Genomic DNA, 17,473 nt, shown 5'->3' on the forward strand with positions numbered 1-17,473 from the left:
TGGTCTACAAACAAAGCCAAGAGTAAGTCATGAACATTTGTGTAAACCCCGAGCGTTTTGGTGTTGGGGATGTGCCCCCCTAAATTTAAAAGGAGAAGAAATGTGAAGCTTTTTTAATCATGAGCTAAGAGCTGGGGTATGGCAGCCAATCTCACTAGCTTTAAGTTAATCTGTATTTATTTTTCTTTTTGAGTCACACCCAGCGATGCTCAGGGGTTACTCCTGGCTCTGCACTCAGGAATTAGCCCTGGCCATGCTCAGGGGACCATATGGGATGCTGGGAATTGAACACGGTTCGGCCGTGTGCAAGGCAAACGCCCTACCTGCTGGGCTAGCACTCCAGCCCCAAGTTAATCTTTAAAAAAAAAACAAACAAAAAAACATTTTTATTGAGACTTAGAATAATATTTATGCTTTCGTGCAAACATAACCTCAAGTTCTGTGGAAGGTGAGAACAGCGTGCTGACTTCCAGGTACCTTTGATGTTAACAGATCTTTATGTTTCACTTGGTACATCTCTGCAGGTGAGTGTTAGTGAATCAGCAGCAGCAGTCATAGGCTCAGCAGTGGTCCAAACAGCAGCAATCCCATTGATTCCTGCAGCAAACACCATTACTTTTTTCAACTCCTGGGCTGTTGCTGTCTGATTTGGTTGTGTCCTTGGTAAATTAGTGTTTGTGGGACCAACCAGTTGGATCACATGCCTTCTGGAAATAGGAAACAAACGGGAGACTTATAAATTATCTAGCTCCTCTCTTCCTAACAGTGGTAGAATGTGAGCTTTGCATATGAGAAGCCTGGAGTTCAATCCCCTGGAACAGTGAAAGCAAAACCACAAAATATAAGCAAATATTTCAAATGAAGCGCTGTAGCTTCTGTTTGATTTTTTTTTTCCCCCCTGATCTGGTCTGTGTAATTGGATTTGTTATCATAAAGGTTAGTGTCTGTAAAGTTATGTTTTATTTTTGATAAGACTGCTTGCTCGTATTTTTTCTGTAATAGTTACTGAGTTTGTAAATAGTATTGATAAACATTTAAGAGAGGATAAACATTTGTAAAGTCAGGCAGGCACTCTTTTTATGTAGCAAGAATTGCTGTCTTTATTACTAACCAAAGTACCTACTCTTACGGAGAAGTCTAGAGCATTTAGCTATTTTCTTCCCATGAGCTCTAACTCTTCTCTCCTACTCAGTAAAAGTTTTCATCCTGCTTTCTTACTCATTCTGTTATTCTGTGGAGAAAAGTAGTATCTTTATCCCTTGGATCTGCCTATAATCTTCCATCCTAGTGAAATTTGCAGCTCTCTAGTTGAGATGTTTTGTTGTTCTTGAATAACTGAAATGCCTGAGATTTTACAGAGCAAAGCATTTCAGTAGGGAGCCAAAAGATAAGAAATTGAACTAAGAGAAGGTAGGGAATAGTTCATTTAAAGTCAAAATAAATTGCTCTCCTGTATTTCTTGTTAATGTTGTTTCTGACTTGACAGGAAGGAAAGAAAGAAAACATGATCTCATTTAATTGGCACACTTAGCCTGACCTTAGGAGAATGCATTGTATGTTATTATGTCGGCACTCTGTGTTTACCCCAGCGGACTTAGAATAATCCTGGTGGGTATGTCATCCTGGTGGGCATTGGCTGGTATGTCTGAGGCAGAAGCTCTGTTTGTGTTCTTTCAGAAGATACTTCAATTTAAACTGCATTGCTGGGATTTTGTTTCTGTAGATAACATTGTTAACAGATTGCTACTATTCTCTTTCTATTCAGAAACAGGGATTTCTGCCTGTTAAGTGATAATTTGTGTAAAAGTAATGTTAATCATAAAGGCTAGAGGTAAACAGAACAGGGATACCTAAGCAGACTACCCTGACCTCTGCCCAGTTTTAACTTTGACTTCCCAACTCGTCATGGTCATGACCTGGTCTGCTATTTCAGACTTACTAAAATCAAATAACTTGTTCTGCAAAAATAAGCAGAAGTCCTTTCTGATTACAAGAGATGAAAAAGGAGAAATTATCTTACTGGATCAAATTTGGGTAGTTTATGTTGAGGAAATCTAGAATTCCTAGTAAGATGGATTAAAAAATTAGTTGCATGAGCGTTTGTGAGGCCTTGGTTCTATCCCTTTGCCCAGGTCTGGGGGATTGGATGCATAGCCAACATTATAGAGTCAGTGTGATTTCTTTTCTCCTCTATACATTTTGTATTCTTTTTATGGATCCTTTAGATGAGGAACTTGGTTGTGTCTTTTACTTTAAAAAGTGATTAAGAGTTGTTTAGAGTAAAGTAGTTTGTATATTATTTAAGACTGAGGTCAGTGGTAGAGCTCAAGCCTTGTATGAATGAGGCTCTGAGTTTTGATCCCCAAACTAAAAGATAATAAAAAACCAAAAAATGGATCAGAAGAACAACCTTTATAAATATTCTATGATTATTTTGAATTTTTTTTTGTGTGTTAGGTGTTAAGAGTTTGGTGTTGATATTTCTCAACAAGTAACTATTTTAACAGGAAATGGCTTCAGATTACCTCTGAATCTAGGACTAATACATATATTCCAAGCTTTTGTGCAAGAATTATTTGACATTAATGCCAATACCTTTTCAATTTTATATGTTTTGCACTAAATATTCGGAAAACATACACAAGCTCACACACTCATGCTAACCTTTGCTGTTCTTCTTCGGTTTACACTGAGGAAACAGATGTTTATATATACTCAGTTGTACAATTCAGGACAAGAGTTTATTATTTGATACTATAGATTCTCTTGTCTTGTTTCTCTGTATGCCACAGGTGAGATTATCTTGTATTTGTCCTCCCATCTTCACTTAATATGATGCCCTCCAGTTCCATGTTTCATCCAAGTTGTAGCGGGCTACATAATAGCATCTCTTCTTACAGCCCCATTGTGTTTGTATGCCACAGCTTCCTTTTCCATTCATCTATCAGTGGGTATTTGCTTGTTTCCACTTCCTGGCTGTTGTACTAAGCACTGCAATAAATGTGTGTGTATATCTTTACTAATTAATGTTTTTGTATTTTGGGGATAGATGCCAGGAATTAGAATCTCTGGGTCATGTGGAAGCTCTGTCCTTGAGCTTTTGAGAAGTCTCTAAACCATTTTCTCTTTCGGCTGTGGGTGTGGGTGTGGATGTGTGCGCACCATTTTCACCAGTGTGAGATCTTCTCTTTGTTGTCCGATGAACACTTTCATGTGCCTACTGACCCTTTGTAGGTCTTTGTAGAAGTGTCTATTCATCTCCTCTCCCCATTGTGGAGATGGATGGGTGGGTGTTAGTATTTTGATATTGAGCTTTGTGAGTGCTTTATATATCTTGGATATTAGCCTTTTATCTGATGTATTGTGTGCCAGTATCTTCCTCATTTTTATTTTAGCCTGAGTTTCTTTTGCTTTGTAAAAACATGGTATTTTTATGTAGTCCCTTTGGTATCTTTGCCATTGAAGTCAAATCATTGAAACCACCTCTGTGTTCCATATCATGGAGAGTTCTGCCTGCTTTCCTTAGCGCATTTGGATCCTTAGCCATTCCTTTTTAGAGGAGGGATTTTGAAGAGTTTAGGTACCTGTTATGACCATTGTACTGTATTACCTGTTTATCGAATCAATGGTTCATCACTTTGACTGAGTTTTATGGAAAAAGCAGAGGAGGTGATTAATCCTAGTGGTGATAGGGGAAAACATTAGCAATGGTAGCACCTCCTCTCCTCTTACTGATTGGATGCAGGAAGCTGTGTGCAGACCACAGTGGAGTGAAAATGGTGCTATAGCAGAATAGCCAGAAAATAGTAAGGGAAAAGGCTTTGGGGTCAGGCTTTAAGGTACTATTTTGGAAGCTGGCAGATTGGGCGATGAATGTGCAATTGTCATATTATGCCACATCAGCAACACTTTAGTATTGTGTTCCTTCAGGTGGACAATGAGGAGCTGGAAGTACAGCAGGTAGGGTGCTTCCCTTGCACATGGCCATTCCAGGTTCAATCCCTGGCATCCATGTGGTCCCCTGAACCCCACCAGGAGTGATACCTGAGCGCAGATTCAAGAGTAAGCCTTGAGCACAGCTGGGTGTAGCCCCAAAACCAAGAATTAAAAATGGACAGTGAATGGCTGTGAGGCGTGGTGGAAGTTTCTCAGTGATTCTTCAAGGCTGAGTGGAACTTTAAGGATGTTGGTTAGGATTGTGGTTCTTTCCTTGAAAGAAAGTGGGAGGCAAGCCAAGGAAACAGTAGCTGAAAATCTGAAACCAGCTTCAATAGGTCTGAGGTAGGAGGCCAGGAAATAATGTATCCTGCCATCCTTGGTGCATTTGAGAAATGGTCAGAAAGCACATTTTGCCTTAAACTATGAATAGTGATAGTTTGGGGCCAGAGAGAAATCACCGAGTGTCATCAGGAAAACAGACCTTCAGGTGACACCTAAATTGTGTTTTCCTCTCTTGTGCAATGACTAAGATCCTGTCAGGTTGTGTTCTTCAGGCCTGCCTGCTTGGTACTCACCGGTCCAGGCCAAGGGGAAATCAAACTGGTTAGTGGATCATCTTTTCTCAGACTGATTTCATCTAGACTCGAGCAGAGAAACTTTGGAAAGTGTGCCTTTGTGCTGACAAAACTTGTGGAGCTCCCCAGGGGTCACAGTTCACAAACACAAACCCCTCTCTTTTACCCTGTTTTCTACTCCTCCTTTTTCCTGGAGTGTTTCAGGGAAACGGGTCCTCCCCTCTACCCCCCTCCCCAAAGCCGCAGTGTACTCTGGAGATAAAAGAAGCCTTCTTTTCCTTTGTGAACATTATAGTTCATTCATCTGAATGCTTGGGATACATGCTGTCTTTTTCGTTTAAAGATACAAATGCTTCATAAAGAGACCCCATAAAAATTATTTGACTGTCTGAGCAGATGGAGTTGATCCCAAACAGATGGTGCCTAAGCTTGATAACTATGCTGTTATCTTGCCTGACTAAGCCATAACCACCTGTCAGATCTCTGCCACTAAATGGTTGGTTTTTCTCATTCACATTGAATAAATCCTTCTCCCCCTATCCTTCTTATTGAAGTACCGGGATTTATAATACTATTAATCATACTTTTCATGCAACCGTCATTCCATCACCACACCCATCACCAGAGTGCCTACTTTCCCCCACCAGTGTCCCAAGGACCCTACTCCCCATTGTAAGCTCAGTTCTATAGACAAAATCTTTTGTTCCAGTGACTCTGGCCATCTGTTGTTCCCTACTATGTTTCATTCATATATATGTATATATATACAGACACACACACACATATACATTGTGTGTGTGTGTGTAGTGGTGGTAGTGAAAACTACACACATAAAGATGCTTAAAGCTAAACTCCTGAAAATTTAACAAAATTGTAAATCAGTAGTTGAAAACCATTTTTTATTTCAAAAACTCTGTAAGTAAACTATAAGTCTTTGATTACATAGTTCTTCCATCTTATATTTCACAATTGGGGGTGGCGGAGGGGTCACACACAGGTGCTCAGGGCTTATTCCTGGCTCTGTACTTAGAGGATCATATTCAGTGAAACTTGGGTTGTTTCCAGCCTTTGTTATTATAAACAATGTGCAGATACTTAATGTATGCAGTGCTTGCTTAGAACCTTCTAGCACATAGTAAGTACTGAATAGTATGAGCTCTTATTGTGCATAAGTATAGTGTAAACATTGGGTGGGAGGGCTGGAGCGATAGCACAGCGAGTAGGGTGTTTGCCTTGCACGAGGCTGAACCAGGTTTGATTCCTCCGCCCCTCTTGGAGAGCCCGGCAAGCTACCAAGAGTATCTCACCCTCACGGCAGAGCCTGGAAAGCTACCTGTGGCATATTTGATATGCCAAAAACAGTAACTTCTTGCAATGAAGATGTTACTGGTGCCCGTTCGAGCAAATTGATGAGCAATGGGATGACAGTGATACATTGGATGGGAGTAATAGTACAGTTGTAGAGCATGTGCCATGCACACAGCCACCCCAGGTTTAATTTCCAGCACCCCATATGGTCTCCTGTGCATCACCGGGTGTGATGCTGAGAAAACCATGTGGTGCTGGGAATTGAACTGAAGTTGACCACAGGAATCTTTTTTTTTTTTTTTTTTTTAATTTTTATTAAATCACCATGTGGAAAGTTACAAAGTTCTCAGGTTTATATGTCAGTTATACAATATTCAAACACCCATCCCTTCACCAGTGCCCATATTCCACCACCAGAAACCCCAGTATACCCCCTGCCCCCACCCCCTACCCCCTACTGTATAACTAATGAATTTCACTTCATTTTTTCTTTACCTTGATTACATTCCATAATTCAACACAAAACTCACTATAGTTGACATAACTCTCTCTCTCTTTTTTTTTTCTCTTTTTCCTTTACCCTTTTTTTTTTTTTCTTTTTCCCCCTCATCCCCCTTCCTGCACCTCATAGTATGGTGTATGCCACGCCACGTCGGCCAGCGTGGGGCTTTTGCTTAGTTCACAGTCCAGAGGTGGCTGCTACATTAAAAACCTTCAATATTTTCAACAAAAACTTACTGTTATTATTTGGAGTTTCCCCCCCAAGTCAGACCTGTTCAAATGGAACCAATTCACATTGCTGACAATTATAAATGTTAAGTTTTGGATTTCTGTATAAAGTCCAGGGAGAATTCTGCCAGAAATTACATAGCCCAGCTCACAGTCCCAGTGCATTGCTGTAAGAAGTCTCTGAATTCAAAGTCTTTAGGTGCAGAGGGTCCGATTCGCGCTCAGCGGCTCCGGGTTTATCTGGGCCGAGGGCGTGCTGGTTACGCCCCCTTCCCATGAGTTCCTGGGAGCCCCCAAAGTAAAATCCGAATACCTGTGGGTCTGGAGTCACAGAAGATGGCGCCTGCCACATGGTGCCGCCAGCCCGCCGGACCACAGGAATCTTAACCTCTGTAACCCTCTCTCCAGCCATGGGCCATTTTTCTCTGCAAGTGTCAATCTACTTTTATGCTGTATAGTTTGTAACTTTCCTGTGTCTTAATTTAACTATTTGATTGTTTCCTTAATGTAAATGTAGAGTCTCTATTGCAGAATTTGATTTCCTTTTCCTTCAGAATGGGAGGAATATAATTTCCCATGGCCAGGGGTTAGTTAAGGGCTAGAAGTTGTAACTTTCCTCAGAATGACCACATTACTCCTGATAGTTGGCTGCTCCTTCCCACAGCGCTCTCTTGGGTTTCAGACACAAATGATTGTGATCTGCTCAGTCAAACTCCAAGAGACGCAGTATCAAAGTTAGAGCAGCCACATGTTCGTTATCTTCTCAGGGTGCAATTACTTGGCAGCCACCTAGACCGTGAGGTTTTTGTGGGCCCCCAAAGAATTCATATCCTGAAGAGAGAGAGACTAATCAAGGCAGGTCCCTTGGCTGGGACTTTGAAAGGGTGGATTTCAATTGATAGGAGTTTTAATTTGTGAGGACTTAATCTGATCTCCTGCTCTGGGAACAAGATAGTGTAGATGTACTTACTGTCCATTTTTCCTGGGCATTTTTTGAAGATTCATTTGATTGTGTGATGATAGTATTGTCATAAAGGCCCAGAACTTTATTATGTGAATCTGCCTCTATCCTTCACCTGCCTCATTGCTCAGAGCTACTCAGAGAATTTATTCAGCCTGCCTTAAAGTAAGGGGAAGAATAAGTAATGTCTCAAATTGTGGCCTGGTGTTCAGTGGTCTGGTCTCCTGCCCACAGGAAAGCTTTGGGGTGGGATGGAAGATTTTATTTCTCAGGAAGCACTTGGGCTGCAACAAGAAATGATACAGGCTGGCCCTTCTGCTGGCAGAGTTTTGGCTGCTACAACTGTCGTAGGCACTACTAGGCACTACTCTACTGGACAGTAGTTTAGGGGACAGTAAGGGCCAGGTCCTGCCTGACTGACAACCAAAGTCAAGGACTTTGGAGTATCTAATCACGAGGGAGATCAGAAAAGACCCAGGCTGCCAGGTTTGTAAGCTCCTTTCCTCTGTATCCTGTTGAGAAAAGCAGCTCTGATTCAGAGAACCAGGATGCCATGTCTGTTTAGGGCATTTCCGTGAGAGTGAACGTCCTGCGCCACGTACGAGGTACTGTCCTTGATTTCTGTTGGTGGTGGAGAGCAGAATTAGACATAGGTGGCTTCACCAAAGCAGATTGTGTCTTCAAGTTAAATGATACCCTTTTGTCACACCCCTTAGTCTTGCCGTAGTGTTGTTTATTATTTAAATCCGTCTTTTGGAGCAGCAGTTCTCAAATTGTGGGCTGAACCCCTCTGGATCTTGGAGACCCTTGGACTCTGCAAGGCTTTCCTTCCGATCACATAGCTGTGAGGCCAGGTTTTTCTTCTTTTTTCTTCAGACCAAGGAGCATACAAGAATTCAGTGGTCTTCATGAAGCCAAACACTAAATTGTTTAAAAGTGCCATTTTTTGGGGCTGGAGCGATAGCACAGCGGGTAGGGCGTTTGCCTTGCACACGGCCGACCCGGGTTCGAATCCCAGCATCCCATATGGTCCCCTGAGCACCGCCAGGAGTAATTCCTGAGTGTAGAACCAGGAGTAACCCCTGTGCATCGCTGGGTGTGACCCAAAAAGCAAAAAAAAAAAAAAAAAAAAAAAAAAAAAAAAGTGCCATTTTTTTTTAGCTTACTTGTATTTTTTTTACTACACTACTGCCACTATTGTTTTTCTAAAACGATATTATTTATATTTGTCTTTTTATTTTATGTATTTATGTAGGTTTCTGGGTCACACCTCCAGTGCTCAAGACTGACTTGTAGGTCTGTGCCCAGGGATCGCTCTTCTTGGTGTTCGGGGAACCAAGCATACAGGTGGTAGGGATCGTGCCTGAGCTGACTGCCTGTAAGGCAGAAACACCCTTTCCAGCCCCTGACCTCTAAATATTTTAAATAAATGAACATACGCAGTTTTCTGTTTTAATTTCTAGTACGATAAGTATCAATAGGTAACAAACTTTTTTTTACCTATTTCCTCCATTTTACGAGAATAGTCCTCATCCTGGAGCTAAGAACTTGGAAAACTGCTGCTCTTGAGGGCCATATTAGGAAGTAGATCTACATTTTCTCTTTCTTTTGGTCTGTGTCTTGGGAAAGTATACAGCATAGACTGAGATTTCTTCAGAGAAAACCAGTTCAGGGCTGGAGAGATAGTACAGAGGTTAAGGCGCCTGTGGCTGACTCCAATTTAACCCCTTAGGACCACATGGTTCTCTAAGGATCACCAGATGTGGCGCCTGAGCACTGCAGGGATGACCCAGGGTGGTCCCACAGCAGCAGCATAGGGCCCAAGCCAAGCTGTATTCTCAGGCCATCACACTGAACCGCTGGCCTTATTGGCTGCAAGTCTCTAGAATTAGAATGGAAATATGGTACTGTAATTTCTAGCTCCCACGTCCTTAGATGGGTGAATGGATGCAGTGAATGGATCCCAGCACAGGTACACATGCTGTGCTCTGTGTTCTCCCCCTGGCCTGTTGTTTTTAATTGTACACACTTGGACTTTTGCTTTAGTATTTCTTTTCATCTAAGCAGGGACTCAGGTGAAGCATTTTTCTTCTCTTCATTTAATTTCCCTGGGAAAAGTGCTTCTGAGGGGGAATTTGTGTTGTCCTTTTGAAACTGAGATGTAGGTTAATTTTGTTAATGGAAAGAGGGAGGGTTTTGGGGTGAGGATTTTATGACACCAGCTGATCCCCCCACTGCCTCCCCCCCCCATCTTGTATAGGTGTGCCTCGCTCTAATCCTGCCCTCGATTAGAGAGCTACCGATCCTAGAGTCTTAAGGAGCTTCAGTCCAGCAGCTGTCCCTGTCGACTGCTTGATTCTTTGGATCCTTGTTCCCTCTGCTAGGAAAGTCAGGACTATGTCACCACCTGATGCACGTATCATCTGTGATAGGTCCTTAGGAATGTTGACTCGGCTACACCGGGATTCCCTCATAACCTAGCTAGTTAACTATGAGGATTTACAGTAGACAGGAAGAAAGGATAAAATCCATGGTGCTGAGAATGGAACTGGTATACTTGTCCTGACCCTAGAGATTAATCTTCGAGGAGTGGCTATATGAACAAGAGCATGTCCAGCACCAGAGAGATAGGTACAGGGGTTATAGCACTTGCTTGCATGCAGCCAACACTGAGTCTGATCTCCAGCACTTCTTATGGTCCCCTGAGAACCACTGGGTGTGGGCCATAAACCTCTCTCCCCACCACACCCCCCAAAATATGAGCCATTTCCACCTGTCTGTTAGGACTATCTATTCACCTTCAGTGCAGACATGGCCGTATAGAACAGCTCAGGGTCTGGAAATAGCCTTAGATCCAAAATCTGCCTCTGATTCTCACCTCTGTGACTGACACATATCACTTAATTTCTGTGAGCTTCAGTTTTCTTATTGGTAAATCAGTAACTCCATCTATCCCATCTGCCCAAAAGTGGGATTATGGGTGGGAAAGTTAAAAGCATATACAAATAAAAGCTTTATAAAAGGGTTCTTTATATAAGGTTCTTGGTCTTTTGCCCCTTACTTCCAGATTCACGAGGCTTCTGTTCTTTTCTCCAGGTTACCTGTGCATGACAGATGAATGGTTCTCGGAGTATGTGTACGAAGTGGTGGTGGACAAGAAGCATGTCCCTGAAGAGGTGCTAGCTGTTTTAGAACAGGAGCCTATTGTCCTGCCAGCCTGGGACCCCATGGGTGCTTTGGCCGAGTGATCCTGCCTTCAGCACTCTCCTCCTCCCTCGGGACCTGAAGTAGCTACAAAGGACAGATCCAGGGACTGAAGCCAAAGTGACACAGGTGACTGTGCATTCCCACAGGACACAGTCAGACTCTTGGATTTCTCCTCTAGGAATCTCTTCGGGGAAGTGTGCTTTATGCTGAACCACAATATTCTTAAACAAAAAAGAAAAAAAAAAAGGAAAGATCAGGTCACACTATCTATTCTCCTCATCTCCAACAGCTCAGGATTTTCATCTCTTAGCGTTTTCATCAGATGCAGTTGTTTGTCTTAATTTGTCAAAAATGGTTCAGTCCAGTCTTTTCATGAGACAGGAGAGGATGAGCAATCGAGGTGTGTAGAGAAAAATGGACCTACTGCTCCTTATTCCTAGAATAGAGTGGGGGAGGGTTAGCCTACGATTTGAGCTCTCTAAACTGCATGCTGCCGACAGTGTCACTGTCCTTTCCTGATGGCAGTACCGGAACGAGTTTTTTCAAGGTAATTTGTGCGCCTCTAATAGTGTAGGAATGGGAGGTTGATCGAGTCTGACATGATTCCTTCCTATTGTTCTGAACTATGGGGGATCACAGCTGTACTTGAGTCAGGTTTAAATAGAGGCTTAGAGAATGTTGGATAAGAGAACCAAGACCTTATCATGATCTGAATTATAATCATTAGGGGGAGCTCTAGCGAGATGGTTTAACGTCTGCCTCTGGAATTGGGAGTCGGGTGGGCAGGAGAAGGTGATACCCATTCTTTCTGACAACTAGATGGTGCTGAGAAGCTTTTGAATAAAACACTTTGCTAAATGACAGTAGGTTGGTTTGTTTGATAAAAGAATTATGTCTTTATTTAGCTGCAAAGGAAAGCAGCCAGGTGACTCATGCTCTTGGAAGTAAAGAAACAAGAGATCAGGCAGAGAGTTTGGGGGGCTGCAGCGCACGCCGCTGCATTCACGAGCTCCCAGGTTGGCTCCCCAGCACTGCACGGCCCCCCAAACACCACCAGGAGTGAGTGCTGAGCACGGCACCAGGAGTAATCTCCAAACAGTGTAAGGTATGAGCAACAAACAAAAAAGAAAGGAAAAGGGGCTGGAGCGATAGCACAGCGGGTAGGGCACTTGCCTTGCACGCGGCCGACCCGGGTTCGAATCCCAGCATCCCACATGGTCCCCTGAGCACCGCCAGGGGTAATTCCTGAGTGCAGAGCCAGGAGTAACCCCTGTGCATCGCCAGGTGTGACCCAAAAAGCAAAAAAAATAAAAAATAAAAATAAACTAGTAAAGCCTCTACTTTAAAAAAAAAAGGAAAAGAAAAACAGCAAGGTGGATTTCTGCTTCAAGTTTTCTGGGCTGTATCATCCTACCTGACCTGTGCCGATTCCCTGGCTTCCACAGGGGGCTGCAAGCACTATGTTAAACATTCTTTCAGCCAGATTCAGGATCCCTCCACAGGTGAGAAGTGAGGTTTGATGAGTCCAGTCTTAGAGTGGGCTGGAGGGTGTATATTTTACAGAAGCCTTTTCACTGAAAGCAGGTACCACCCAAATCAACCTTTTCTATCAGTGACTCTATCCCCGATCTTTGGCTGTCCAGAGTCCTTTCTGTCCAAGCAGGGGATATTGTCGATCACAGAGTTTCCCAAGATAGCTTTGGATAAAGCCTCAGCTTTATTCAGAGTGTTTCTAATATTTCACTAACCCTATTTTGGACATGATTTTAAAAATCTTCTTCTGGGGACATCATGATGAAATCCAAGAGAGCTCTGAGAAGTGAATATTCAGAAAAGGCGTGTAGCCAGCCCAGAGCTGCAATAGTGCTTTGCCTGTGGGAACCTCGGGTTCACGACCTGGCAGCACATGGTGTCCCAAGTAGTACCAGCAGGAACCTCAGAGCACTGCTGGGGGTGGCCCCAAATCTAAAAAATAAAAGGAATCCAGAAAAATTAAGACAGCTTACCTTCAAACTTAGTTGGTTCACAGCTAACATCTCATCAACCACTTGTATAAGCCAGAAAGACAGCAAAATAGCTTCCGAGTGCTATGAGAAATTAATTGTGAACCTAGAATTCTATATACTCAGAACAAGGACACTTTAAAAACAAAAGTGAAATAAAAAAAAATAAAAAGATAAAATGAAAATTTGCGGAAATAGAGATAATTAGGGAGGGAAATGATTAAAATAAACATTTTATAATTTGCTTATCTGGTCTGGAGGGAGTTCGGGAGGAAAGGTGTCAACATCTTCACTGCCTATGGCCCCCTGAGTACCACCAGAAATCCCTCCTGAACACAGCCAGGAACAGCCCCTGAACACAAACATCACCAAATGTGGTCCCCAACTCCCCTTACCCCCCGGAAATAAATAAGTTCATATGTCATTCGGTTGGTAAGTATATTGATTAATTTCAGATTTGGGTATGTTGATCTGTGCTAAAATTTTACTGCTAAGTAAATGTAAGCAGGGAATGTAATTTCCAAATGAGAATATATACCATGGAATGATGAGGGAAAGGGGCTGGAGAGATAGTACAGCAGGTAAGGCGTTTGCCCTGCACATGGCTGATGGAATTTGGTCCCCAGCATCATATATGGTCCCCCTAGCACTTCCAGGAGTAATTCCTAAATGCAGAGCCAGAAATAAACCTTCAGCACCACTGGGTATAGCTCAAAAAAGAGGAGGGGGCAGGAGAAAAAATATATATAAATAGTCCAAAATAAATCTAAATGTTCCAGTGTGTCTATAGTAACAATACATAACTTAAATGAGTTAAATGTTCCGGGGGAGCAAAGCAAATTATCAAACTAGTTATTTTGTTTTTTGATGCTTTAGCCCAAGACTTGGAATCTGATCTGCCACTGAACTATATCTCGGTTCCTCAAACTAAGTTTCTTTAAGTTCAGTGATAAGCTAATAACAAAGACATTAGCACTTACACAGAATTGGATGAAGAAAGATAAAAAAGCTTTATTTGGCAGATACTAGACAAAAAAATTGTAACAGTTATCCTACTAATTGGAGAAATTAGAGCCATCTTGGATAACCAGTCTAATAGAGTACACGATTCACTGTCTTCCTGGAGTGTATAATACAGTGGTCCTGGAGACTGTTTAAAACATAAAGCAGGGGCTGGAGTTATAGCACAGTGGGTAGGGCGTTTACCTTGCAGGCAGCCAACCTGGGTTCAATTCCCAGCATCTCATATAGCCCCCTGAGCACTGCCAGGAGTAACCTCTGTGCATACAAAAGAAAAATAATAATAACAATAGATAAAAATAAAACAGGGCTGGAGCGATAGCACAGCGGGTAGGGCGTTTGCCTTGCACGCGGCCCACCCAGGTTCAAATCCCAGCATCCCATATGGTCCCCTGAGCACCGCCAGGAGTAATTACTGAATGCAGAGCCAGGAGTAACCCCTGTGCATGGCCAGGTGTGACCCAAAAAGGAAAAAAATTAAAAATAGAACATAAAGCAGGTTGGGACTGCCTTGCACAAGACCAACTGGGGTTTGATCCCCAGCATCCCAGATGGTCCCTCAATATTGCCAGGAATGATCCCTGAGTGCAGAGCCAGGAATAACCACTTAGCATTACCGGGTATGTCCCCCAAACAAAAGCATCAAAATTAAATTAGAAACCAAAATAATAAGATAATTAGACCTCCCGTATATTTAGAACATAATAAATTGGCCAGAGCAGAAATCTTGAAGGAAATCTAACCTAAATAAGTACTATTTAGCAAAATAAGAGACACATCTAAAATAGTATTTAAGTTTTACAGCATTCAAGGTTTATTAAAATGTAGGAAGGACTGAAAATTGAGCTTTTCATGTCTCATGAAAATAGAACGGCAAAATAAACTGAAAGAAAACAAAAGGAGATCTACAGCAGGAAGGGCATTTGTTTGCATGCAGCTGTCCTCGGCTTGATCCCTGACACCACATATGGATGGCCCCCTGAGCCTCATCTGGAGTGATCCCGGAGCACGTCAAAGAAGAGAAGGAAATAAAGATGTGCAGAAGTCAAACATGGAATCAACAAAACCCAAATTAACGGATGTTTAGAAGATTAAAAGGGGGGGGGAGTAGAAGCAGAGAAAGGAGTGTATGCTTTGCATTCCAAGGATTCAGTTTTCATCCATCCCAGGTACCTTGCTCATGGGACATATTCACATGCCTAGAACAGGAGAGGAACAATAAACTGGAAAAGAGCTGCATTAGAGATTTAGAAGAACTAAAGAAGTTGAATCCAAAGACAAAAAGTTGTTTGAGAAAAAGCTTACATGACACAACCCTCGTTTCCCCTCCCCCCACACCCATGCACAGTTCTGGCAGCCCCAGTGAGCATCGTTCTGGGATTTGAGAGTGAAAGGGTTACTGAAAGCTCCATGTCTGTTCTATCCTCTTACTGCTTTGGCAGTTAGGTAACCGTGTCCCCACAGCTCAGCAACTTACTCAAGATTTGTTCTCTAAAGGGAAAAAGATTGTTATCTAGAAATCAAAAATATAACAGGTTAAAAAAATAAAATACCATAAAGGCATTGATTCAGAAGTTCCCAAACTTACCAGGGAAAGGGAAGGGGATGACATTCCTTATTCCTTGTTCCTCCCGGAAATTGACTTTGGTTTGGTTTTGGGTTTTGGATCACATCTTGTGGTACTCAAGACTTACTTCCTAACTCTATGCTCAGGGATCACTCCTGGTTCAGGAGACGTATAGAATACTATGGATTGAACCCAGGTCAGCTAAGTACAAGGCAAACACCCTACCCTCTTTACTATTGCTCCGACCCCAGAAATCTACCTTCTTAAAAGGAACAGACAGGCTGGAGCGATAGCACAGCGGGTAGGACATTTGCCTTGCATGTGGCCGACCCGGGTTTCATTCCCAGCATCCCATATGGTCCCCTGAGCACCGCCAGGAGTAATTCCTGAGTGCAGAGCCAGGAGTAACCCCTGTGTATTGCCAGGTGTGACCCAAAAAGAAAAAAAAGGGAACAGAAAGTGCCCCCACCCCAGTTGCAACCGAGGCTACTCATACTCCCCTGGGTTATGTCACCCACTTTGGGAAATAGTAGATGAAATGAACATTTACATCTGGATATCCTCAGCTATATTGGGCTCCAAGAATTCAGGCCCAGGAGACTGGAAGTCTAGCATTACCTGGACAAATACAGTTAAAAACTTGCATGTCAGTGTCACCTATTAACTTAGATGCAGAGTCCTGAACCAAATGTAATAGACCAAATCGGTCATCTTTAAAAAATAGATCATTTTCATTACCAAATGTTTAATACAAACTATTTTCAGATAAAGGGAGGAAAGACAAAAGGTAGGTGCATCTTCTCTGCAGAAAACAAAGGGAAATGGACTCATGTGTTAGCCAGAGATCTGTACTGGCAAACTTTACAGCGTTTGTGTGACAGATGATGGGAATGCGATGGTGTAAATTGTTTTCCTCTGTAACTCTTTAAAGGATTCTCTGACCTCTGACCTTGTCAAAGGTCTTTGGCAGGCCCAAGAGTCCGATCACATCACGCTGACTCTGCTCGTCCCAGAAGCCACCCTGATGGAGAGAGCTGGGCCTCCAGGATGCGGTTGTGAACCATCTTAGACACAGCAGTATGTCCATATCCTCTTAATTATAATTTGCTCTTGGCAGCACTAGGGCATTTGTACTGTAATTCTCATTCCTCTAGTCAAGCTGAGCAACGTTTAGTTGAGTTTATTGAATACTTTCTGATGAACAGTCTCATATTTAGGACAACTTGTTCAGAGTCACTGTTGCTTCTGATGAAGCGGATTCATTCCTTGGAAGCCTATGTTAACGATTTGGTTAAAAACTAGGAATAAACTCGCAAAGTCACTTTGTTTTGTTTGGCTTTCTTTTCAAACTCCCTTACATGTATGTCACCATCAAGAAAATGGCAGCTTGAGGGATAAATGCTCACTCTCTTGCTTAGTCTAGAAAAACTAGACTTCACTAACTCTGCTTCAGTGGATAGAGAGAACTCGAGGCCATCCCTGATGCTACCCCATGATCATTGTAAGTCAGCTGCAGTGCAGGGTGGGTATCACTTATCACTGTCACTGTCATCCCGTTGCTCATCAATTTGCTCGAGTGGGCACCAGTAATGTCTCCATTGTGAGACTTGTTACTGTTTTTGGCATATTGAATACTCCACGAGTAGCTTGCCAGGCTCTGCTGTGTGGGCAGGATGCTCTCGGTAGCTTGCCGGGCTCTCTCAGAGGGACAGAGGAATCGAACCCGGGCCGGCCGTGTGCAAGGCAAACACTCTACCTGATGTGCTATAGGGAAAGAACTGCACCCGCATTGCACCTAGCAGGGACCTTCTTTGGTTACCTGCCCAGGCTCTCGGAAGCCAGCAAGAATGCTCTGAGTTCTCCTTGAATTACTTCAGTTCCCTGTGGTTTCTCCCCACTTCTCCAGACGTAGTATCCCTTCTTGTTCACTCTGCTCTAGTCCGTCACCCTCTCCAAACTTGCCCCTCAATCTGAGCTCCTACCTCTCTGCCGATCCCTTCCTAAAACTTTCCTCCACTTTCAAAAAAGCTCTTTGCTATGTGGCCATCACTCCATATCAAGGCCACCCTGATCAACATAGGTAAGTAGCCAGCCCCCCTGCCACCTCCACATTTGCCCCTGGGGTCTGTTATAGTCTTTGCAGTGCTGTGATACCTTATTTATG

At 42.9% G+C, this 17,473-nt stretch overlaps 1 protein-coding gene across 2 annotated transcripts in view; it reads left to right on the forward strand.

Annotated features, from left to right (window-relative positions):
* Positions 1-16,630, forward strand: part of BLMH (bleomycin hydrolase) — a 43,694-nt gene extending 27,064 nt beyond the window's left edge. For both annotated transcript variants that reach the window (XM_004604999.3, XM_055130986.1), the window contains exon 12: positions 10,609-16,630. In XM_004604999.3, coding sequence (XP_004605056.1) covers positions 10,609-10,760 — 152 coding nt within the window. In that variant the 3' untranslated portion in view covers positions 10,761-16,630. The remainder of the gene's footprint in view (positions 1-10,608) is intronic.
* The last annotated feature ends 843 nt before the right edge of the window (positions 16,631-17,473 follow it).

Source organism: Sorex araneus, chromosome 3 (genome assembly GCF_027595985.1).
Source record: "Sorex araneus isolate mSorAra2 chromosome 3, mSorAra2.pri, whole genome shotgun sequence".
Taxonomy (NCBI): Eukaryota; Metazoa; Chordata; class Mammalia; order Eulipotyphla; family Soricidae; genus Sorex; species Sorex araneus.